The sequence below is a fragment of the Lygodium microphyllum genome, chromosome 26 (assembly GCF_053477565.2).
Source record: "Lygodium microphyllum isolate KBCC chromosome 26, Lygodium_microphyllum_v1.1.10, whole genome shotgun sequence".
NCBI classification, from domain to species: Eukaryota; Viridiplantae; Streptophyta; class Polypodiopsida; order Schizaeales; family Lygodiaceae; genus Lygodium; species Lygodium microphyllum.
The window spans coordinates 52,954,803-52,980,933 of NC_141160.1; the positions used below are offsets into that span (position 1 = coordinate 52,954,803).

At 42.3% G+C, this 26,131-nt stretch overlaps 1 protein-coding gene across 1 annotated transcript; it reads right to left on the minus strand.

Moving 5' to 3' along the window:
• Positions 1 to 1,336: 1,336 nt before the first annotated feature.
• On the minus strand, positions 1,337 to 25,767 carry LOC148013272 (uncharacterized). Its single transcript, XM_087667820.1, has 6 exons — positions 25,562 to 25,767; positions 25,353 to 25,474; positions 25,146 to 25,235; positions 25,006 to 25,058; positions 24,770 to 24,872; positions 1,337 to 1,688 (listed from the first exon to the last, which is right to left on the minus strand). The coding sequence occupies exons 1-6, from the start codon at positions 25,707 to 25,709 to the stop codon at positions 1,572 to 1,574; spliced, it is 633 nt and encodes a 210-aa protein (XP_087523946.1). The 5' UTR covers positions 25,710 to 25,767; the 3' UTR covers positions 1,337 to 1,571.
• Between the last annotated feature and the right edge of the window lie 364 nt (positions 25,768 to 26,131).

A 26,131-nucleotide genomic window follows, 5' to 3' on the forward strand; every position in this document is an offset into this window, starting at 1 on the left:
TGGAACATATACCAACTTTGATGAATGGGAAGTTTAGAGTAACTTCCAATCTAGATCTTATAATTATTTCTTGCCTCTATATATCACCTTTGAGTGTTACGTATTTCTAAAGACCATGGACACATCACACAATGGTTCCATCTAATAGTTTTGTAGGGCATAGATGCAAGAGCCTTAGTCTTCCCTTAAAGTCATAATGGAGGGAATCTTGTGACACTTCTCCCTCTGATAACCAATAGATAGTTTTGCTTGCCATAAACTTAGCATGCGCTTGGATTCCATGCAATGGCTCACAATTTTTACTTGCAATGGAAAGAAACAATGAGAATTAGAGTACTCAATCAAGTCTAACCAATATCATCACAATTAGCGTGTCTCGAATGGCATTGGTTAGTAATCCTTGGTAAATGAAGGAGAAGCTTTGAAAGTGGCCTAACAGAATTTTGTGAAAAAAAGGAATACCTGAAGTGTGCTAATTATAATCCTCCAAAACAAAGCCGCAACAAGACTTGCAGGCTGTGGGTATGAAGTAGGTGTTAACACCCCTTATTTTCACTAATCTTCCACCACCTGTATCTTGTACTCCAACAAACTAAACAGTGAAGGTGGTAGAGTAAGCAGCAATTGCTTGCTCAAAATAAATACCCCTTATTGTTTTGCTACATTAGAATGACACAAGTTTCTTGCATCCATTGGCATCACCTAGCCAAGTCATATACTTGTCCAGACCTGTTCTTAGAGAGGTAGGTCCTCACTTAAGTTAGCATACAGTTCCATGAGAAACGAGTGTATGCTCTGAAGTTGGTCCATCCCCCAAATCAAAAACAGCTTACCCGTGTTGAAAACTGGACAAGTGAATGCCTTCGCACTAGATGGAGATATATGCATGGATTCAGCATAGCTGCACTTCCTAAACAAACAGGACAATCCTCTGAAAAATAAGAAAATGCATCCAAGTAAAAGAACCTGCAATATCCTACCTATCAAAACTATCAATTGATGGCAAATGATATCTACTCTTTCATCATCTAGTAGTCTTTCTGGTTGTATTACATGGATAACCCCAGAAATACATATGCAATTTGGGGCATACAGCATACAATGGCAAAGAAATCATCCGGCTTTCGTTGTCTACATGCACACGACCACATCCAAGTCATGTGCAAACAAAAGTTACAATCCTAAAAGTGTAATAACACGCTCTGGAACAGAGACCAACTTGATTAAAATTTCAGATTACATTATTTGTGTTGGGCCATGACAAGTCAAATAACCACTCCAAACAAAAAGCATGCAACTCTGTTATTTAGAGTCAAACAACATACTCTGTAATCTGATAGCTCCGGAAGACAAGTCCGAAATAATGTGTCATTGCTAACAGTATCGAATCAACTCCTTAATGTTCCACAGTATGAACTATCAAAGGAACAAAATGCAATGAAGAAAAAGGAAGTTGCAACTTACATATTAGCTGCTATATCTTTCTACATGCTCGGGCACTTCACTCACTGTCAGTTAGATAATGCAATTAAAGCCATTGCAAGTTACGCAAGATTAAACCTTCAGCACCATCATTTCACTTTCAACACCAGCTCATCCCTGACTACACTGCTGTTCCAGTTGTAAAGTCCAAGTTGCCTCATTACAGCTTCCAGCCGAACAGGATTTGTCAGATACAGATATCCAATCTGCATACCAAGGATACATGCTTTTAAAATTATCGCATGCATCCTAATGGATCAATGAAATCATCCTAATGGATCAATGAAAGACTAAACCATTACTATCATAAACAATCAACCATTCCAGCAACCTTCAATAATGGGACTAAACCAAATTAGAGGCTACCTAAAAGGAAGTTCTGAATCAGCATTAACAATATTCTCGAGCTTAGTAAAGGTGAGGCAGCAGATTTCACAGCAACGGCATTCAAGACAGAGGGAGCTGGAAGAAGCAGCATCTCACAAGATGAGGACAATCAGATGGGAAATCACTCCATTCAACTTGCAAAACATTTTCGAACAGTATGATATGAAGGACACAAGAACACATCCACAATCTAAAGACTTCAATTGCATGCTTAAGGATCCTCTTGGTTGACTTCTTGATGGCACTCAGTAGAGTTGAGAGAGGGTTGTGTCATATGAGTGTTAGAGAGAGTCTAGAGACGATGGCAAGGCGCTGGACAGGCAGGCTGCAACAAGCAGAGACAAAGACTCAGACTCAGACTCCTGCAAATCAACCGCAAAGTGCCCCACCAGGGACATCATAAGAGTCGTGAGGAAAGGTCCAGTCTAGAGAGCTTTTTTTTTTGAGAGAGGGTCATGTCATGTGAGAGTGTTAGAGAGTCTAGAGATGATGGCAGGGCACGGCACTGGATAGGCAGGCTGCAGCAAGCAGAGACAAAGATGAACACAAAGACTCCTGCAAATCAACCGCAAAGTGCCCTGCCAGGTATACCATGTTCCCATCAGCATTTCTGGCCGGGGAATGTTGCAACTGTGGAACCTGGCAAAAAACGTGATCATGGTCTAGAGATGACGGCAGGTTGCTGGACAGGCAGGCTGCAACAAAGAAAGACAGACTCCCACTAAACAGCCACAAAATGCCCCACCAGGAACACCACATTCCCATTAACATTCCTTGGCTGGGGAACACGGCAAATGTGGAACCTGTCAGAAGTGGAGCAGCTGTGGAAGCATAAACATGTGCTGAAATAAACTGCTGAAACACAAGACAAAAAGAGAAAAGAAAAGAACACGATACAGATGAGAACTCAGATGTATGCACGGGAAATGGAATCCATATATCTGAACACGAGACAGTCGCATACAACAGTGAGTCACTGGCTGCGTGGGCACTGGCACTGGCTTTGGCTCCTCTCTCCACAGAGTCTGCAAATGGTGAAGATGATGATGATACTGATTGAGGAGGAGCACTGAGTATAAATAGGCTGAAAAAGTGGGGAGCAATAATGCTGGTCGGACAGCATTAATTCTGGCCGACTGGTGCATAAAATGCCCCAATGGCATAAAATGCCACACCAGAAAAATACCTAAAATACCTAATAAAAATGCCCAGCCCAGATCAAGCTCAAACTCACACATGAGCTTACAAATACTCTGCTAACACCCTCTCAGATCATGGATGATCTGATACAATACAATAGTACAAGAAAAAGGGATCAGAAACTATACAACATAGAACCACCAAGTAGAACCATGGATACCCAAGCAGTGGGTGATCAAGCCACCACCAAGGTGCCTCGGAGAGAACCTGATGTCGATGTCGATCGTACCAAACACCTGAAACTAGAGAAGATCATAGCAGGTCTTTGTGTCCATTACCAATATCTCGCAGTAGCATACAAGACCATCCTGTCAAAAATGCCCCTGAACATAGGTGACCATGGATTCCCGCCTTTGGCCAGACCGCCAAAGTGTCCCCTCATGTGAGCTCCAGACGAAAGTCTCCCGCTCGCTGTCAGATAACCAGCTCAGTATGAACCTGGATGTCAATCCCAGCTCCAGGATTTGATTCCGCCAGACTGAAGTCGATGCATCAGGGACGGCCCTCTTTGGAACCTGTGCACCTGTATAAAAGTATAGAGGAGGCTCGGCGGCTCATCTGAACACCCGCTCACACTCCCTCTCTAGCACAAGAGAGTCGTGAGGGATGACCTCATCACCACCACTAGAAAGCAGCCGAGGAAGGGGCCACCAAGCCCTTCCCGCGATCCGAAGAAGAGGATCCCTTCCGCGCCTTGGACTTCACCTTGGTCGGAGAATCTGAGTCGGAATCTGATGAAGGAGAGGACTCATCGGTAGAGTCAACATCCCGCTTCGTCTTCTGCTCCTTCCTGGAAGCCGCTAACGTCTTGCAGTCCTTCCGCAAATATCCATTCTTGCCACAGTGGTAACACTGGGCCTTCGACTTCTTCTTCCCGTTACCCCCTCTCTGAAGCTACATAAGCCTCGCCTCCATAATGTGCCGGAAGCCGCCCCTGTAATCTCAAGGATGTCTCATGCTCAAGAAGCATCGAGGTCATATGTGTAAAACTGACAGGAGTCGATGATGCCTGCGCCCGCAAAGCATTGGCCACTCCATCAAACTCCGGGGGGAGCTTGTAGAGGACCGTCCCGACGAGATGCGCCTCGGGAAGAGCAAATTGCATGTGCCGAAGTTGGTCCTGTACCTGCGTAACACGAAGAAGAAAAGACTGAATAGTATCTTTCGGCTCAAACTTCATCTGCTGGAGCTGGCCATAAAGTGTGACGGCCCGCATGGTGGAAGGTGCCTCGTACATCTGCTGCAACTTCTGCCATACTTCAGGAGATGTCCTACAGGAGGTAACCGCCGGTAAGACCGCTTTAGAAATACACCGAAGCAACGCCGAGTAAGCACGGGCATCGTCCGAGTCCCATGTGAGCACCGCTTCCTCATGGTTGTCCTCATCAAAGTCTTCAGGAAGAGGAAAAGGACGGAGAGGTTGAGCAATAGCTCCACAGACGATGTACCATAACCGCTTCTGCACAAACCAAGCTTTCATGACAGCACTCCATGTGAGATAATCAGGTCCATGTAACTTATCATCAGTGGAAGTGCACGGAGGAGCCATATGGAGAGGATAAGAAGAGAAGTAGAGAAGAGATGGAATTTAGAGAGGAAAAACAGCCAAAACACAAGCACAGACTGCAGAAAATGAGAGTTCACATGCAATATAATCCAAAATCTGATCAATAGAAGACAAAAGCTGCTGCAGAAAGGCAAAAAATCGGTCAAAAACTGCCAAAAACAGCAAAAACGGCCTGAATTAACAGTCAACCAGCCACGAAAGATGCTGAATCAGCAAAAACGCAGGCTATAAACTGTAGAAAAATAGGTAGAAAACTGTCGCCAGCAGCTGCAGATGAAAAACGCAGGTAGTAGAGGGTGCGTAGGCAGCAAGCGATGGGCCATGGCAAAACTGCAGAAAACGCAGGTCAAATAGGTCGCCTGTATGGAGCAGCAGCCGCCTGAGCAGAAAAGGGGAAAACAGTCTTGAAATCAGCAATAAAACATAGCAGAAACACACATCCTGAAAACTGATACCATGTTAGAAGTGGAGCAGCGGTGGAAGCATAAACATGTGCTGAAATAAACTGCTGAAACACAAGACAAAAAGAGAAAAGAAAAGAACACGATACAGATGAGAACTACAGATGAGAACTCAGATGTATGCACGGGAAATGGAATCCATATATCTGAACACGAGACAGTCGCATACAACAGTGAGTCACTGGCTGCGTGGGCACTGGCACTGGCTCTGGCTCTGGCTCCTCTCTCCACAGAGTCTGCAGATGGTGAAGATGATGATGATACTGACTGAGGAGGAGCACTGAGTATAAATAGGCTGAAAAAGTGGGGAGCAATAATGCTGGTCGGACAGCATTAATGCTGGCCGACTGGTGCATAAAATGCCCCAATGGCATAAAATGCCACACCAGAAAAATACCTAAAATACCTAATAAAAATGCCCAGCCCAGATCAAGCTCAGACTCACACACGAGCTGACAAATACTTTGCTAACAGAACCTTGCAAAAAATATGAACCGGAACGTTTCATCTGATAGGAATGTGTTTTCCATTGTCCATGTTCCGAAACAGCTTCCAAAGTTCCTAGGGCATATTCCACCCATTCCATGTTGCCCTCACCATAGAAAGTGGAAATAGCCAAATTTCGTTGTTTGTCACAAACAGCTCAGCAGAAACATAGTTTCCAAGCGTTTCAAGAACAAGAAAAACAAAGTTTCAGAGTTCCATTGAAATCTTTGTAGAAAGAGAGTTTGGGAATATATACATAGAAAATCTTTGTGGGAACAGAGCTGGGGAATATGCACATAATATGACATAGATAATGATGTCTATACGTATATGGGTGTATGTGTGTGTCATGCATGTGCGAGAGTGCGCGCGCACACGCACACACACACAGAGATGTAGAATATAGATGAGAGAAGTGCTTACCATATTCGAGTAACTCAACAATTCTAAGGTAGTGGACATGGCTAGTTCAAAAACACAAGATGTGTTCACAATTGCACATAGACTTGCAACTTGCAAGATTATAGAAAGCTTACCTCAGGAAGGGAGAGTTTGCAGCCTTAAGGCTGGCAAAGAGTTAGCAAAGGCTTGTGGAGCAAGTACAGCACTCCTAAGGCTGGTGTAGCAGCACAGCAAAAGAAGTGCACACAATAGACAACAAGCAGGAAAAAAAATATAACCCGTTATTGTGGAAGCAAAAAGGTGTTTCCTTGAAGCAAAAAATATATAAGGGCCAAAAGGTGTTTCCTTGAAGCAAAAAATATATAAGGGCCAAAAGGTGTTTCCTTAAAGCAAAAACAACCAATAATAACCATACCGTTTTAGGACCCCAAAAGCAGCATTTATGAAAACTACAAGCAAAAAGCACAACATGACAATCGATTCCCGACCTTCAGCCATCTCACCAAAGGGATCCCCCATGTGAGAACAAACTAGCAGCAATCACGAGCTCGTTGTTGAACCACCCTATCATGGACCTGAAGGCACACCAACTTCGGACTTTGAAGTGATTGACTTTGTCGATGCATGCAAAATCCCATGCTCAAGGTTCACAGCACCTAGATATGGATAAGGCTAGGGCAAGCCCCCTTACCACACTCCCTGTTTAACCCAAGAACTTGTGAGGAGTGGCAGCATCACTAGGGCTAGAAGACAAACCTCTAAGTCACCACACCCTCACCACACAACCAAAATCGGAGTTGAATTCCAAGTACAATAAATAGTCAAAGCCGTCCTTGACCTTCTGTCAAGTTTTCCTTCTTCCATAAAGCGACTAGTTTCTTGCAATCCTTCCAAAGATGTCCCTTCCTGCCACAAAAGTAGCACTTTCCTCTTCTTCTAGTCACCCTCTTTGTAGCCACAAAAGGCTAGTTTGAGACCGCAATCTCTCTTGCAACCTGAGTATGGACTCGTGCTCCAGAGATAATGGAGCCTTGTACATCTGGCAAAGGCCTTGTCCACACCTCAAGAGATGTCTCACACAAGGTGACCGCCAATAGGACTTCCTTCAAGATACATCAAAGAAGAGTGGAGTATGCCATAACATAATCTAAGCCTCAATCAAGGACTACTTTCTCAAACTCTCAACTGAACCAAACAGTAACAAAAAATGTCACAGAGCACAAGGAGTCAATCCCGAGACAATATACCACAATCGCTTATCTACAAACCATACCTTCATAATAGCACTCCAAGTAGAGTAGTCAAACTCTTTGAGCTTATCATTAGTGTTAGTACAAGGGGTTGTCGTTAAAGTAAATGAAGATAAAATGGACAAAGGGTTCACAAGAGATACATGTTGAGCTAACATAAGCATTACATGCTGAATTAGCCACTTGAACAATCCCAAAAATGCTTATTAATAAAAAGCCTAAAATGGTGCGTGGTTCGAGAGAGTTTTAAAACAATGCATAGTACCAAGGTCCTGAAACGTTCTATAAATAGGTATGCTGCCCTCCATTCAATCCGATCTCATTTTTTGCAAGTTTCAAGAGCCATATCTCTACTTCCTACACCCCATTCATTGGGGACATCTCAATGAGAGCTTCCCCTTGTTATCTACTACCATCGGGCACCTAATTCCAACCTCTATCTCCCTCAACTTGATGTTTGTGCCTCCATCCTCAAGAGATGAGAGTTTGAGGTACAATTTTCATTCCTACACGATTTGTTTGCTGCATGAGCATTGTACAAGGTGGTTCCATATGTAATGTACAATACATATAAATACGTGCTATATGTCATTCCGTATGGATAAATTTCTTGGGTACATAAAAATACGTACCTTTGTAAGAAAAATAATTACCAAGAGGACATTTTAGGGCATTTCCCACCGTACATTATGCATATTATCCAAACTACTTGGAGAGACATTACTACACACAACGCACATCATCAACTAGAGATTCACTGACCAATTACCAAACAATTATCGCATTATATACAAATTCCCTACTTACGACCATGACAATTGAAAGCTTTAAGCATTAAACATTTAATACGTACATAACACTGAATAGTGAAAACTAAAATTCGAAACTATCAAACTAACATTGAGGAAACTAACCAATTACTAAACAACTATTGCATTATATACAAATTCCCTAGTTATGACCATGACAATTGAAAGCTTTAAGCATTAAACATTTAACACGTACATAACATTGAATAATGTAAACTGAAATTCGAGACTATCAAACTAACATTGGGGAAGTCTACATGATAAAGAGGCAAAACATAACACTGCATCAAACAACGTACAACTACTAACAAGGAACAACCCACAAAGGTGACCAATGTCAAGTCAAGATGGCTCCTAATAGAGCATACATAAATAAAAACACCAAACTAAAATATATGAAGAAATTGAAAAGGTACAACTTGTTTGGGACCTCAATTTTTTTTTTTTAATAATCGCATTTTTAATAATCCGTATATATACTGTACATACTGTATGGTAAGAATCCATACGTACGTATTGGTCCTACCTTGGAATTGTATATTCAATATTTAGTCATTCATTCAAATTTCCCCTATGTTCATTGTCTCTGGTAACCCTAACTGTGTTCTTTTGAGTTTATGCTTTGTTGTACACTTTCATTTATGTTTCTGAGTTAAGAGTATTTCTTCTCATGGTATCAAAGCAAGGTTCTCTTCTACAAAACCTCGGTCTTTGAATTGAAAGCTCTTCACAAGAAGAAAAAATAACAAAAGAGCAAGATGACTTTGAACATATCTTCACCACATCATCATGATGCTCCTGAGTCTAGCACATCGAGACACGTAACAAAGTGGGCTTCACAGCTAGCTTCTCTATCCGACGTGGCTAGAGAGTCTTCGAACTACCATGGAGTTTATAAGCCATGAGAGATCTCACCAGCTAAATACAATCTCATCCTCATGTATTGAGCTCAATAAAAAATTGAAGGTAAAATTAAGTTTTCCCCTTTAGATTCGAAACATCAATCTAATGGCTTTTGCAAGAAGGATGGAAGCTCCACAAAGGACTAATCACCTAACGTGGAAACTGGCATGAGTACAAACTATTTTCCTCTCTGCCACAATCATCTCTATCTCTACCTCTTGATCAAAGAAACAAACCATGAATCGATGAACCTATATAATGAAGCTCTCTAAAATCTAAATTTGGCGACTCCTAAAATTTAGGAGGTTACTATTTTTGCAAGTTGCTCAAATGGAAATTTTGTTCGCAATAAAGGCTCCACAATTTCGCAAGGAATAATTTGGTCTTTAGCAGCTATCTCAAATTCTTAACCATTTGAGAGATTTTGAGTAGAAGGCTTGGAAGCATCTTTCTTTAGAGAAGTGACATGTGGCATCTAAAATAGAACATGTGTCATTTTACAAAGACAAATGTCCCTACAGTTGTCATTTTCAACAAACACTTGTCATTTATAACCTCTACTTTCCACTTTAGAGCATCCAAGCCGCACACCTATATATATAGATCTCTCTCTTCATTTGGAATAAGCTCCAAGAGAGGGTAAAATAAGAAACGCGGGTTTTTTTATATAGGGATTTTTAATAGTTTTAATTAGGAAAAGAGGTTCTAAACCTCTATGGAACTCTCTCTTAAACAAAGAATGGATAATTGAGCTTGAGTGATAATAGAGTCAATTGAGAATAATACATTATACGTTACATATCCATTATCCATTATTGACTTCTCACTTATGTCAAAGTTAGTCTTTGGACAAGCCGTACTATGATTTAGAACTCAAACATTATGATTCATATATATCATACAAAGAAAATTGAAATTAACATGTAAATAGCCTATCTATAATATGGACTGAGTCAAGTTGCAACATCATGATTCTCATTTCAAAACAAACTGACAAAATGTTAAAATCAAGAATGAATCGTAATATATCACAAATAACTTATAAATGAGACTAAAGTCATATAATATTCAAATCTCAAGACAAGAATAGATACTAGATTGACAAAGTCCAATAACTAAATAAAATCACACAAAAATCAATCTCTCATCCAAAATCTTGAGCCCTGATGAGTCATTACACATCATCATCATCATGTCTAACATTGCCCATTAGTTTTTGTCAAAAAAGCCATGTTTTGGGTTCCAACTTACTAAAAAAATAAAAAAAAGTTAAAAACACCCACGTTTTTTACCCTCAGAAACGTTTCATACTTTAAGAAACATTTCGTAAGTTTCAAAGTCAAAGAAACGCGTTTCTTAGCTACTATGCTCTCTCTGGCATTTTCATGGTGATTATTGATCGAGTTGGTTAAGTTCAAAGTATTGTCATTCTCACGTTTTGACCAGCACTTACATTGGTATCAGACTAAGGACTCCTTTGTAAGAACTTTTCTGAGCGACAATCTTTGGGCCCAACTTTCTCACCATGTTAAGAGGCAAAGAGAAGAATTTTGGTGAACAACCGGAACGCTCCTAATACTTTGTATTTGTATGTTTCTTTGACTATGAGAAGATACAAATATCAAGGAGCTGGAAGCCGATCCAAAAATTCAACATGGAGAGAAAAGCTAAAGCACGGGCTGAAGCGAATGTCTTTGAAGATTTCCTTACCAAGAAGACTCTTGAGACGAATGGTATTACAACTACGAAGACCTATCTCAATGTAAAATGTATCAATGTTATTGATGCAATTAAGTCTATGAAAGGTCTCACATTTGTGAGTGCGCAATGGAAGAAATACGAACACAGAGAGAGAGAGAGAGAGAGAGAGAGAGAGAGAAAAGAAGCAAAAAATGAAGGAAGAAATACTGCACTGACTGAAATGAATGCTGAATACAAAGCTATGGACTAATCAATCCCTGCATGCAGCCTGGAGCGTCAGTGAGGGCACCAGATCAGGCTGATGATAACAGCAGCACCGAAGAGGGAAGAAGATGATGGAGTCGAAGTGTGCACCTGCCAAGAAAGGAGGGAAGATGATAATCCAACTGATTGCCAAGTGGAAAATGGCTATAAATAGCCAAAAACCCCAAAAATTGGCCGACCTGAAATTTAAGGCCAAAAATGTCCAACCAACATTTAATGCTGGTAAAAATGCCACGAATGCTCAAAAAAATCCCGAAAATGATGGACAATGTCTAGCAAGTGAGACAGGTTGGAGAATACAAAAACTGCCCCGAGAAATGCACATAAAATCCCGACTATAGAAGAAAATGCACTCAAATGCAATAAACTGAGTGCTCTACAATGAGCTACCTCCTCCGTCAAAACAAGTGATAGACAAGTCAAAGCTCCTAAAGTACTCGTCTGACTCGGACTGAGGCTCACAAGCAGGAGACGACAAGGCATGACAAACATGACTGCTAACACCCTCTCTCAAATCCTAGATATGGCAAAAAGCCAAGGAAGAAACGCATCCTAGGATGGCAAAAGAAATGCCAATCCTCAAGATCCTAAAAAACCCCCTTCGAAACACTAGGGGCCAAGAAACCCACAACAGCATCACCGAGATCATCCCCCTCTAAAAGGGATGGGGGGTACAAGGAAACCACTGGAGGAGAGAATGGGGGATGGGAAGGAACCTGTGGAAAATAGGGTGCACAAGCGGGAACGGGTGTAGCAATGGACAACTGCCTCGAAAAACCCTACATAAGAGAAGGGGAATGGAGCCTGTAAAGCCTGCTCTCCTGCCAACATGTCGCGATAACAGCCCCTATAGAAGAATCCTCAATACAAACGGCTTGCTTGGTGAAGACAACCCGGGTACCAAGCCTAGTAAGGCCATAGACTGAGAGGAGTAGAAAACCCCCAAGTCCGGAACATAAAGAGCCTGGGAAAGGGAGCTCAACGTACGGTCGGGAAATAAAGGCAAAGTGCCAATACCACCCTTAGAAGGGCATAGATCCTGCAACAAATCACCTCATGGAGTCATATGACTAGAAGCTCCACTATCAACCAGCCAAGGCCTCTCAAAAGATGAGGCAACCACTGAAGAAGGCTCCTCCAAGTCAATAATATGAAGGAACACTGACTCATGGGCAACCACTGGAGTAGAGGTAGAAGACTCCGATGTTTTAGCTCCATCCTTCACGGACAAAGGTGAGGGTACTTCTTCCAACATTTCTCCTATGGATGTGTCTTCTTCCCACAGTATGGGCATTTAGGCTTCTCCAAGTCGAAGTCAGAACCTAAAGAACTCTCATGTCTTTTAACCTATGGCTTCCCTTTCTTCTATGTCTCCCCTCCCGAACCTGCAACAAAAGCTTTAGTGGAGGTGGATCCACTGGCCGCCTCTTTGGCCGCCCATCATGCTCCAAAACAAGCGAGGCAAGCTCCTCCCAAAGAAGCTTCTCACAGGTCCTCAATGTAAGAAAGCTGGTGTAGAAGACATCAAAACAGGGAGATGGCAATTGAGTCAAAAGAATCATGGCCATATCCTCGGAAGAGATCATCGTGCCAAGGGACGCAAGCTCATCCCTCATGTCCTCCAACCTGTTGATATGATCTGCTGGAAACTCAGCCTTAAAAAGGCTGAAAAGAATGTCTGAGAAAATGCTTGAAACAACCAAGTCAGCTCCATTTTATGCAGCTGATTATAGTCGGATTGTCCGACTGTAGCCACGTGGCAAAACTGCCATGTGGCACTACTAACATGGCAGGAGATGACTCTCAACACCCCCTCTTAGATCCTGGACAAGGCAACAGATGTAGGGATCTCGAATGTCGATGAAGTAAAACCTAGGGAAGTGCCTTTGTAAACAAATCTACAAAATTGTCTTCAGTCTTAAAGTACTCCACATCAATGGTCGCATCTAAAAGCTTCTCCCTGATGAAGTGATACTAGAACTCTATGTGCTACGTCCAAGCATTGAATACGGGATTCCGTACCAAGGCAATGCAACTCTCATTATCGCACCGCACGATAGTAGAATGAGTCTAGGGGCAGCCAAGCTTCTCCAACAACCGCCGAAGCCACACAGTCTCACATGTGGTAGAAGACACAACCCAATACTCTGCCTCAATCGAAGATAGGGCTACCGTGGGCTGCTCCTTACTACTCCAAGAGATAGCACCAGCAATCAAGGTAAAACAATAATCTGTAGTAGAACGCCGTTGATCCACATCACCAGCCCAATCTGAATCACTCCAACCTGCAAGAACAAGAGCAAAATCACATGTACTTGATGGATAGAAAATCCCGAGGTCGGAGGTCCCCCTCAGAAATCGAAGTATCCTCTGTGCAACCACCTGCCAATGCACCTGTTGAGGTGCACTCATGAACCTAGCCAAGAAACCTACAGCAAAGCATAGATCAACCCGTGTGTTGACAAACCAAATCAATGATCCAATCGCTTGACGGTAGCGAGTAGCATCCACCAAAGGAGAAGTTGCGTGGGAAGTGGCCTTCCAGTTCGAATCCATAGGAGTGAAAATGGACCGACAATCCTCCACCTCAAAAAACACCATGAGCTCCTGTACATATCTCTGCTGACATATGAAAATCCCCCTCTGAGACTAATAAATCTCATGGCCCAAAAAGAAATGGAGAAGTCCTGAATCCCTCATCTCGAACTTTTAATGTAGAGTTGTCTTCGTCTCTTCGACCTTCTGGGTATAATCACCTGCAACAATCAAGTCATCAACATACAAAACAAACAGCACACGACCACCTTCAAAAGTGTGCACATAAAGCTGCGGATCGGCCCTAGAGCGTCAATATCCCAACTTGGCCTCTGGAGGAACGAATCAATCTTCTCATTCCAAGCACGCGGAGCCTGCTTCAAGCCATACAAGGCCTTCTTTAACTTGTAAATCTTCCCATCTGAGGAACCAAAGCCAGGAGGCTGCTCTACATGGATCTCCTCCTTCAAATCACCATTCAAGAAGGCCAACTTCACATCCAACTGAAAAACAGACCATCTCCTATAACCAACCAAGGCAAGAACAGTACGAATAGTCGCCATGTGAGTTGTAGGGGCAAAAGTATCATGGAAGTCAACACCTGGGCGATGTGCAAAACCTTTAGCAACAAGGCGAGCCTTGTATTTGTCCAACGAGCCATCACTATGGTACTTGGTCTTAAAGAAGCATTTGACACCAATCACCTTCTTACGAGAGGGATGAGACACAAGAAACCAAGTGCCATTCCGCTCAATAGCCTCCAACTCAGCTTCCATTGCCTTCTACCAATGATCTGACTGTAAAGCCTCCTTCATTGATGAAGGCTCTCTATCCTACATAACACGGGACATCAAACAGTAGTTAGAGCAAACAAGCTCCGTAGAATGTGTTTGGTGACTCCGTGTCCTCCGCAGTCCATCCTGCGGTTTCCACTCCTCAGGAACCCCCTCGATACTCATAGAGTGTGTAATGGGCCCAACGAGGAGGAGGGCAGATCTCTCCTCCGCGCTTCCCATCTACTGAAGACTCGGGTACATCCACTACAATAGCCGGTGGAGGAGAAGACTTGGAATCTGAAGAAGAATCTCCATCAAGAGACTCTGGCTCTAAAGGAACTATCTCGAGAGTCCAACTCTCCCTTGGATCTCCAAGTACGGGGTGCTCCTCACCCCTCTCTGTGGCCAGAACTTCCACAAACCACACATCTCGGCTCGTGTAGATATCCTGCTTTACGGGATCATACAAGCGATAACCTTGGGATTGGGAGCTGTAGCCAACAACGACCGCGTCCCAAAGTAAGCCGCTAAAGGTATCATCCTGTCAATGGCCGAAGTGGGGGATCGATTGAGGATGCGGATTGTCGTAGCCACTGCCTCGGCCTACAGAAACTTAGGTGTCTATTGGTGCTTCATCATGGTGCGTGCCGTCTCAATCACACTTCAGTTCTTCCACTCCAAAATGCCATTCTCTTGAGTAGTGTTTGTATTAGCAAACTCCTAGTGAATGTCTCTATTTACACAAAAACGAGCAAACTCATTAGAAACAAATTCACCACCCTTGTCTGATCCCAAAGTCTTCAATCTCTGGCCCGATCAGTTCTCCTCGAAGAGAGAAGCCAATCCTTGAAGTGGGAGAAAGTCTCGGACTTCAGTATCAAAAAGTACACTCATGTCATCCTACTATAATCATCTACAATCAATATGAAGTACAAGCTCCCCTTCAAGGACTCATTCCTTATCAGGTCACAAAGATCTGTAGATACAAGCTCCATAGGGGAAGTAGACCACCTTTGTTGAAAATCGCATCCCTATGCTGCTTCCCACGAATGCAGGAAACACATGACTGCTGAATAACACTGTGTGTCCGACAAACCTCGAATAAGCGATCCTCCCAACGCCTTCCGAAGATACTCTATGCGGTAATTGTCGCCATCAAGCTTTTGATCTAATGAAAGAGTTGGTAAGTCCATGATCATCTGGAACTCCACGTCAGCCTCTATACACATTTTCACCTGCAATGCTTGCAAAACGCAAAAGAAACCCCCTTTGACTATGAAAACGCAGTCTACTAGGGCTCTTGTCTCCGTGTCCCGAACCTTTTTCAACCACCAAGAGGTGATGAAAAGGTAAAATCTGCACTCGAAGGCCAAAAACGCAATCTTATTTCTTCTCTAACAGCAGAAAACAACAGCAGCTTCAACAAATCTTCTCTTTTCTCGCACGCCCACGCTTGCCTCAGCCTTGTTCTGATAGCAACCCACCTGCTCGCACTTGAACACTGAAAATGCAATCTTGTGTCGCCTTGAAAACTCCTCTTCAGATATGTCCACCCTAGCTCAATCCTTCAATGCTTTGATACCATGTCAAATTGAAGCAATCCGGAAGCGAATGACCGTGACAGAGTGAACAGAGAGAGGAGAGAAGAGAGAGAGAGAGAGAGAGAGAAAGAGACTGTGAAACGCAGAAAATTTGCAGTGAAGAATGTTATATAAGGATGCAGGATTATACACGGGTGCAAAGAGAATATCTGCGTATGTCTCCACCTTGAGGACCTCGATCTCCGTCAGCACTGAGTACTGTCACCGTCACCAGCAAGCTGAAATCTGTCAAATACAAGTGTGAAAGTCTACTAGAAACTCAGCCTTAAAAAGGCTGAAACAAATGCCTGAGAAAATGCCCAAAATGGCCAGGTCAGCAACCAACTGTAGTTGGACTGTCCGACTGCAACCACATGGCACTGCTGACGTGGCAGGAGATGACTCTCAACAAAACCAACTGAAACCGGCCTTCCTTCTTGGAATGGGTGGTGATAACCCGATTTAAGAATTAAATACAGCAATAAATAAATGCACATAAAATGAAATACACACTTTACCATAACATTCTTGGACAGTAGACACCCTGTTGGCCCCAAAATTGGTGCCCCTTACGGTATTTCTTTAGCTTTCATTCAATTGGAAAGAGTACAACTCGAGATTCTTCAATCTCCTCCTACTAACCAATTGCTCTTGCTGTCATAAATTACCAGCAAGCCTTTTGGGTCATTTGCCCCTTGATTCACCCAAGACTTCTTCTCCAATTCGACTCTTGGCTGGCCAAATGCTGCCCCAAATCAATTTGGGATGGGCTGGCTCCTAAAATCCCTTGATAATCTTCAATTATCAACTGCTGATATCAATCCCTTGAGCCTTCAATCTTTGGCACGGATCCCAAGGTGGCTGCTAAACCCTAATTTCTGCTGTAAATTAGGGTTTACTGTAGAAATTACAGATCAGCCCACCAAAAATGGCTGAGATCTCCTCCGAATGGCTAAGAATTGCTGAGAATGGCTATGCATAGGCTGAAGGAGATGAGAGAATGCTGTAGAGAGAAAATTCAGAGATTTGTCGCGAAGAACTGATCAAAATCAGCTGCTGCCCTGCTATACCAACCCCAAACGGATGCACCAACAACAATAGGAGTATCAGAGACTGTGATCTTCAAGAGAAAGTGCATTAGCAGCAATTGACAACTTCCCAAGGTCAAGAATATGCAATCTCCATCACCAAAATGGTCTCCAATGGCTGGAAAATGGCCCCAAAAGCTGGCAGCAGCAGTCCAACACCTCTTTCCAACAACTCCAAAAAAAAAAAAAAAAAAAAAATCCCATCTCCCTTCAGCCCTATTTAGCCTTTCCCCCACTTGCATGGGAAAGTTTTGCCAAGTGGCAGCTTTCTTAATCCATTTTCAGCAATTTCCAGCCATTTCATTAATTTTCAGAATTAATTAATTCAACCCTTAATCCACGCCCAGAAAATTGGCCTTGCCCATCCAAAAATTAATTGGCTAGGCCATTTGCAACCCAAAGTGGTCCCATGCATTAATTGACCCTTGGACAAGCATTAATCCATTAATTAATGCCTAGTCCCTGGTGTCACCACTGACACTAGGGGCAAACTGACACCAAAATTCACCTAGAATCTAACAAATGTAACTTGTTACAACTTTTGCCTTTGACACCCATCTTTTTCACAAGGTCCTTCGGCCTTCAACTGTGAAAAAGTAGCTTGCACCTCACATGTGCAACACATGTGCATCTTTTAATTGCACATTTGATTAATCCTTTAATCAAATGTCAATTAAGCATAAGCAAAGCATCAAATTTTCACGTCTTTGTGACACCAACCCCAAAAGACACCTCAAGCAAATGTTGTACCTAAGAAACCCTTGCAACAGATTAAAACTTTATCAGAGAAAAGGAAGCTTTTTATGTTCTGGGATAAGATTGTTAATTAACATATTCTCATTCATTTTGATACAAGGGCTACATATCATTATATCCATCCTCGGATTATCGAAGCTCTGCATCTATCAAAGGAGAGGTTTAGAACACCAGAAATGGCGAGTGTTGCTTTTCAAGGAATAGAGTCTGAAGTGACTCTCATTCTTGGGAAACTACAAATTGAGATAGGAGATTATATAGATCATGAGAGTTTTGTCACGAGAAATCTTGGTCATTGTGATGTTATATTAAGAATACCTTGGCATAGAAAAATAGATCCAACCATTGATTGAAATCAAAATAAGTTTAGATTCCCTTTCAAGGGTAAAAATGTATCTGTTAATGCGCGAGTGGAAAGGTGTTTCAAGGCGTATGACACACTTTCCCGCTTAGCACCTCTAAGTCAATCCTCCAGACACAAGTTCGGGATACAATTTTCATTTCTACACAGTTTGTTAACTGGCACTTGTGGTCAAATAGCCAAATCAATCAAGAGTTTATTAGTTCCAAAGCATGATTCAATCAAACACTAGTCAAAAAAATCAAAGATTGGCACAATAGTGAAGTGAAGTGTAGTGTAGTGATGAAGCACAACAATCAACACATAAGACCCTCTCATAAGCTGAAAAAGTAAAGCACAAGTGTAAAGATATTAGAGTGCCACGAATGCAAAAGTGTATGACTAGACTCAAAGAAAGAAGTGAACACAAAGAGAAAGGAGAGAGTAGAAAGCGAAAGCTTGTGGAGAATGAATGCTTAATACTAAAGGCACATATATACAAGGGCTGTGTGAGTACAGCAAGGCACAAATCCCTCTTAATTTGCATGAAAACTTAAGCATGTGTGACCAGAGGCAAGCCAATCTAAATAGGCTAGAAATAATACAATAATTTGAATAGATTGGCCTATCAAAACTGGCTGATTGCTGCATAAATAGGCCGACTGAATAAAATACATGTAAATAAATTGCTGCGAAAATGCAACGTGCTAGGTGGTAAAATTGTCTACCTTGCATGCCCAAACCTGGCAATTCCCCAAAACTGATGCCTGACCAGCTCTTGTACAATATGATGCTACCCAAAACTGCATATGCCATCCTTGTGCCCAAATCTTTAACACCCCTCTCAGATCTTGGACGCAGCATGAGGCTAAAAGATCTGGAATGCTAATGAAAAATGGCCTAAGAAAGTACCTTGGTGAACAAATCTACTAGATTATCTTCAATCTTGCAATTCTCTCTGTTAATGTTCCCATCCAATATCTTTTTACCAATAAAGTGATATTGCATCTCTATGCACTTCCTCCTAGCATGAAATACAAGATTCCATGCCAAGGCTATGCAACTCTCATTGTCACATACAAGTGTAGTAGCCCGTGTTTATGAATAGCCAAGCTCCTCCAACCACCTCTAAAGCCAAACTGTCTCACAAGTGGTAAAACAAGCCACCCAGTACTCAGCCTTTGTAGATGAAAAGACAACAATAGGTTGTTGCTTGCTGCCCTAGATCAAGGCTCCCCTCAAGAACTACAATATCCATAAGGCCACTAGCCACTGAACCATCTTAAGTTCACTCATAAAAACTGCAAGCGAACAAACGAAAAGCACGAATCAATCCTAGCATTCAAAAGCCAAATCAACAATCCAATCAATTGTCAGTAGAACAAAGCATCCATTGTTGGTGACTCTATATGGGCCGTAGCCTTCCAATTCGGATCCGTGGGAGTAGAAATGGTCCAACACTCCTACATCTCAAAGGTGGTCGAGCTCCTGCACAAAATGTTGTTGGGAGACAAGGATCCCCCACTCAATTTGCCATATCTCATGACCTAAGAAGAAATGAAGCCCTACACCAGTCATGTCAAACTTTACATGGAGTGCTTCCTTAGTCTGCTTGACCATCTGGGCATAGTCATGTATCAAAATGAGATCATCCACATAAAGCACAAACACTGCATGCCCTCCAACCGACATGTAGACATACAAATTTGGATCGGAGGTAGATCTTTGATACCCCAACCTATCTCGAAGAAATGAGCCTATCTTATAATTCCAAGCATGAGGAACCTATTTGAGGCCATAGAGGGCCTTCTTCAACTTGTATACCTCACCATCTAAGGTAGAAAAGTCAAGAGGCTACTCTATATAGATCTCCTCCTTTAAGTCACCATTCAAGAAATGCATCTTGTCGCTACCATTCTCTTGGTGCCCACAACCCCTAGCAAAACACCCATTTGGTCTTTCCATCAAAAACCCAAAAGGAATCCCTATCAAACACAACTGTGAGGCTAAGTTCACAAATCTTACTCACCGAAAGGAGATGATAGCCCTAGCCTAGAACATAGAGAACCTCTAAACTGTGGGCATTGCCATGACCATCCGAAATCAGCTACATATCACCATTAGCATGCATCAAATCTAAAGAATTTTCACCAATCATAATGTACCCATTTATCAAACAAATATGAGCAGTGTCATCTAGAAAAGGGGTCATGTAGTGGAAAGCACCATAATCCACTAATGAGACTAGGGGAGAGCCTTGGTGTCGCATTGAAACCTGCTCTTCAAATCTGCCCACAATCGATCAACCTTTCAACGTTGTTTTGTTACCATGTCAAAGTGCAGCGAATACAAAAGCGTATGATCGGATTGAAAGAAACAAGTGAATAAAAGGGGGGAGAGAGAGAGAGAGAGAGAGAGAGAGGAAAGTTGAAGATTGCAAAGAATACTAAATACAGAAGTCTATGTGGCCAAGGGCAGACCATCCTAAAAATGCTAGAAATAATACAGTAATTCGATCAGGTTGCCCAATTAAAACTAGCAAACTATTGCACAAACACGCTGACTGAAGAAAATACAATAAAATAATAATAAACTATTGCAAAAAACTCAATTCTACCTCCACCTCATGTGCTTCAATCCACCTACCCAAACCTCACAACTACCCAAAACTATTGTCGAATGTACTCCCGAGCATTGCACAAACATTGCATTGCTTTGAAAAGATCCTTGGCTCTGTCTATTTTCCCATGTTGAGTTTACAGGAGCGGTATTGCCTCCTAGAGAGGTACCACGACCCGCCCCTCCTTGTCTTCCCTCATAGTCTCGGAGTATTTCAGCCATGGTCATAGCCTCCATCACACTTCCTAGCTCTTGTTTCTCCATTTCCCTTCGAGCCCAGGGTTGCATTCCATATAGAAAACCATGCAGTTTGGTTGTCGCATCCATGTCTGGGAGCTGCAGCATCAGAGATATGTACTTTTTCACGTAGTCCCTCATCCTTCCAACATTCTGTCATAGATTTCTCCATTCATCTCTGACTTTAAATGGCTCATTCTTTGGCACAAAGTACTCTTTCATATTTCTCTGTAACTCTTCCCATGAGAGTTTTCTGCCATACTGTTCTTCTTCATACATCAACCACTTCAAGGCATCACCCTCCAATAGCTGGGCCACTACTAATCCTTTCCTCTTGCTCGAGACCTTGAGTAGTTTCATGTAGCCATCCACTTCACGTATCCATCTATTCAAACTCACTGAGTCTCTTTCTTCTTTGTACTTTTCTGGTGCTTGAGGCTTGTATTTTCCCATCTCATCCGATGAGGAATCATTTCGATCCTTCTTTTCCTTCTTTCTGCATCTTCGGTGATTATCCCCATCATTGTCGGTCCCAACTTGAGCCTTTCCCAACGTCTTGGGTAGCATGGTAGCCAGCAAGTCCTTCATCATCTCCCACATGGCATCCATCGGGTCGAGCTTGCGCCGAGGCACCTCACTCTTGTACTTGAACTCTCTCTCCCTCTTATACACATAGCTTTATGCTCTCACTCAGATCTTCCAACATGGTATCAAAGCCATCTCTAATCAACTGCACTTTCCCTAACTCCATCCTGACCTAAGTGCACAAGAAGACCTCATTCTACTCGTTTGATCTTCTTCTCCACCATAGCTAATTTTAACCACCAGCAAATGGAGCACCTAGGGAGAGGAAAGGAGACAATATCTCAACAAGGTTTCTTCAAGGAACTTTCTTCCCACCTCAAGGCACAACAGTGTGGTGCATCAAGGGTCAACATTGGGCACACATGAGCTCAGCATTGCCATTTCTCCAAAAATGACGCAATTTTGGATAGCATGGAGTTTAAAGAGTTGCCGCAAGCTGCAAGGGACGCAATCATGTGTGCCACCATGGGGCTTTGTTAGCTCCCCAAGTGGGCTATCCAATCCTAAAAGGGTTTCTTGAAATTCCTTCTCAGCTGCTCATACAAAGCAAAACCCTAACTATGGGTTTTGCTAGTGGCAACCATATCCAACAAGCTTCAAGCTTTCTCATTCCAACCTTAATCATCCGAGAAGTCACTAACAATTATTCTAATCACTGATTAATCTTCTCTGGAGTTTATTGTAGACTTAAAAGCCCTCTCTTTGGGCTAGAGACACTTAATGGACATCAAGAAGTCCATCAAAAGGCCGACATTTCACATCTCAAGTTAGGCATAAATTTGAGATGAGTGCTTGTACGCACTGATGCTTCATTTCTCAGTCATAATCTTGGTTTAAATCAATTGTGGAAGATATTCTGTCGTCACGAGATTAGGTTATTTCATCTTAAGCATATCTCTTAAATGCTTAACTCTCATCATCTAACTATTGATCATTATAAGGCTATGTGTCAAATATAAACATATAAACCATTTCCTTCTCTTCATGTAATCTTATTTGTCTGAGTACACATCAATTACTTTCAGCGTACTACCCACTCGGATTAAAACATTGTTTTAATTACTTCCTCCTTTATTGCATGCCTTGTAAAGGATTAGATACTATCATTGCCTTGTACAATCAATAAGACCTTCCTATCATCGCCTATGTTAATGTAAAGCCTCAAATCCACAAGTTTGATGGGAGAGACTTCCACCGTGGCAAGTGTTAGTGAAATATAAAATAATGGAGAATGTATATTGGCCCTTCATCAAAGCAACCAAAACCATGTATCTTGGTTTAAATCAGTTGTGGAAGATATTTTGTCTTCACGAGATTAGGTTTTTTCATCTTAAGCTTATCTCCTAAATGCTTAACTCTCATCATCTAACTCTTGATCATTATAAGGCTATGTGTCAAATATAAACATATAAACCATTTCCTTCTCTTCATGTAATCTTATTTGTTTGAGTACATATCAATTACTTTCAGCCTACTACCCACTCGGATTAAAACATCGTTTTAATTACTTCCTCTTTTATTGCATGCCTTGTAAAGGATTAGATACTATCATTGCCTTGTACAATCAATAAGACCTTCCTATCATCGCCTATGTTGATGTAAAGCCTCAAATCCACAAGTTTGATGGGAGAGACTTCCACCATGGCAAGTGTTAGTGAAATATAAAATGATGGAGAATGTATATTGGCCCTTCATCAAAGCAACCAAAGCCATTGATCCATCCAATCCTATGGATATAGAAGATAATGAAAGAGCCCAAGCCATAATAATGTTGCACATGGATGAATCATTAATTCACCATATTGATCAACTTGCAAGTGCAAAGGAGAAGTAGCATAGGCTCAAAAAGTTGTATAGTACAAGAGAAAAAATTTCCAAAATCTTCCTCAAAATAGAGTTCTTCAGCTTGGAATACAAGCAAGAAGAAGACCTGGGAAAATTCATTTCCCACATGAAGGATCTGATAGCTCAATTAGCTTCAATCCAGGCTCTGATTTTGCTGAAGAAGATGTCACTACAATACTTTTGAAAGCCGTAAGGAAAGTCTTTTCAACTCTTGTTACTACCCTAACAAATATACCAAACTCTACACTTGAAGGTGTCATTCAATCTTGTTTGGATAAGGAGAAAAGAAATAAAAAGGAAGGCAACACTAGCTCAGCATCTACCTCTTAGTCTATACTATGAATACTAAATGTTTTTTTTGCAATTTAAAAAAACATATTGTCAGCAACTGCTAGAAAAAATATCCCAACAAGATGAAGTGCAACAAATGTAAACAAACAAGGAGTATCACTAGTAAATGTCCAAACTCTCCTGAAATACCCAAAGAATCGGGAGCCAACTATGTCTCCAAAGCACTTGATGACTGAATTTTTTAGTATCCATTGTATCATCTTTCCATAAACACCCTTGTAGCCTATTTTATAAAGGCATCCCATTGATTCGTTGAGAGAGGGAACCATTTATATGCTATGTAATGCAATGCCACCTTGGCATTGGGGGGTGTTAGAATTATAGCATGGGAACCCTGAGTAAGCAAGGGTGCATGAGGGAACGTGAGGTGTGAATGAACTGAAGGGCAAAGGAAACCCTAACCCTAGCCCACAATGAGGCTATATAAACAACCTCGAGGTCACTCTCAAGAGTAGAGAGAGTGTACCTTAGTTGTACTTGAGCAACTTACTAAGTAAGATTTCCTTCTTGTACTTGAGCTCTCTCCCTATCTTGTGCACACAGCTTTATGCTCTCACTCTGATCTTCCAACGCTAGAGGTGACCAAATCTTAACAAAAGAAAATTAGGTCAGTAAAAACACCGGTATATCACAATCAAAAGCAGGTTCAGCCCAACCGCAAGGTCCAGCAAGTGTGAAAATAGCAGGTGATCGCAGCACCAGCCTTGTTGACAGTTGCAGCAGCCATAACAGGGAATTACCAGCATTCATGGGCAGGAAGAACAGATCGTCCAGCCCAGCTTGAGCTCACCCACCAGTCAAACATGCTGCTCTATGTGAAATGAAGGGCTGGAACAGAAAAACACAAAGTAGAACAACTCCTGGCAGGAGTAAACACAGCAGTTGCAGAACTGATATCAGTCAGTAAACAGCAGCAAGCAGCACAAGAATCAGATTCTAGCCATGTGATACCATGTGAGAATGGGTAAATGAGGGGAAGTGTGCAATTCACATACATCTAGAACCACAACCGGTAACTCAAACGTCAAACAAACACCATCAAAAAAACAAGTGATGAAACAAGCTACGCTCTAGGTTTGGCAAAACATTCATTCTAATTCATAGAATGGAATACTAAAGTATATCATTTCCACAATCTGACTTACCAATGTTTCTAGAGATGAAGCACCACAGTATACAGCAGTTCCTGCACGTTTTGTAGCCCGCTTGTGATTGGTTTGAACATTCTTTCCCCACCTAACCACTTGTCTGTGTTCACATACAATATAGTCAGTATGACCAAAATGTATTGGAAGGAATGAGTAAGGACAATCTCCCAGCCTTTTAAGTATCTCATTTCCTCGCACCCCACATTGAAGGAGGAAATCAACGAGAGACAAACCTCTCCTCTTCTGAAAGGAAGTCATCCTTCAACAGCTGCTTTAGAAATGCATCCTGCAAACATCATCATACTGAAGTTAGTTGTACTAAATTTGTGTCGCGTTTTTCATTCCAGTCGTTCAGGACATTCTCATTCGGTACCTGTGCTTCGCAGCAGACTAGACTCGTGACAAGACTGTTAAACTTATCAATGCTTTGTGGTGGAGTTAGAAAATGGCACCGCACGTACAGCTGCAAACCTTCACAAACCACTTGAGGAAATTAGAGGTGTGATTGATCAGAGTGGGGCGGATTTTAGCTGCTTTTGGTATAGAGTTCCTTCGATCAACAAAAACGCTAAAGAATCACCTCATAAATACAGTCGCCGAGGTATGCAAGCGAAGCAGCATTGTATGATGCTCTTGGCCTCGGTATGGAGGGGGCAGCTGGCAGCCAAACTGGCTCTCGCTGTGGATCACTTACATCTTTAACTGCACCAGAAGAGGGGGCGACATAAGCAACCAGAAGCAGACACACCTAATCTCGTGAACACCTAATTTAGGGTTTGGTCTCCAAACCAGAGAGCGAGAGAAGACTGGACTCTCTGGCTTCACTGAAAGGCAAGGTGCGGGGGTCCTGCGACTTGTCATGTTGCTGCTGCCGCTGCTGCTGGAGATGGCGAGAGCTCCAGGGCCATGCAAGAGCCCGCGTCAAGGCTGCTGCCATTAATCTGTTGACGATGACGATGATGAAACGAATGCAAAGGGTATACAATTGACAAAGATATTGCAAAATTTCGAAGGATAAAAATCTATACTATTAGTTAAGGAGAGGTGGGGGGCGGGTGCCACGTGGTAGCCCCCACCTCCCCCACAAAAAAAAAAGAGAACGCAAGGGCGGGTGCCACACCCTGGCAAAAATCGCGCCTGCCCCGGCGCGAAGCACCGGGTCAAGTCTAGGCGTGGAGCGCCTAGTAAGAATAGCGTCAGGCACTTGGGCCTCAAATACTATCTCGCACATAGTGTCTTTGATGGGGAAGTTAGGATCCACGGTTATGGGAGGAAGTGATCTTCACCAATACTTCTTCAAAGAGTGAACCCACGTTATAGACCGAGTAAACCCAACCACTTATAAAGCAGGTTGGCTAC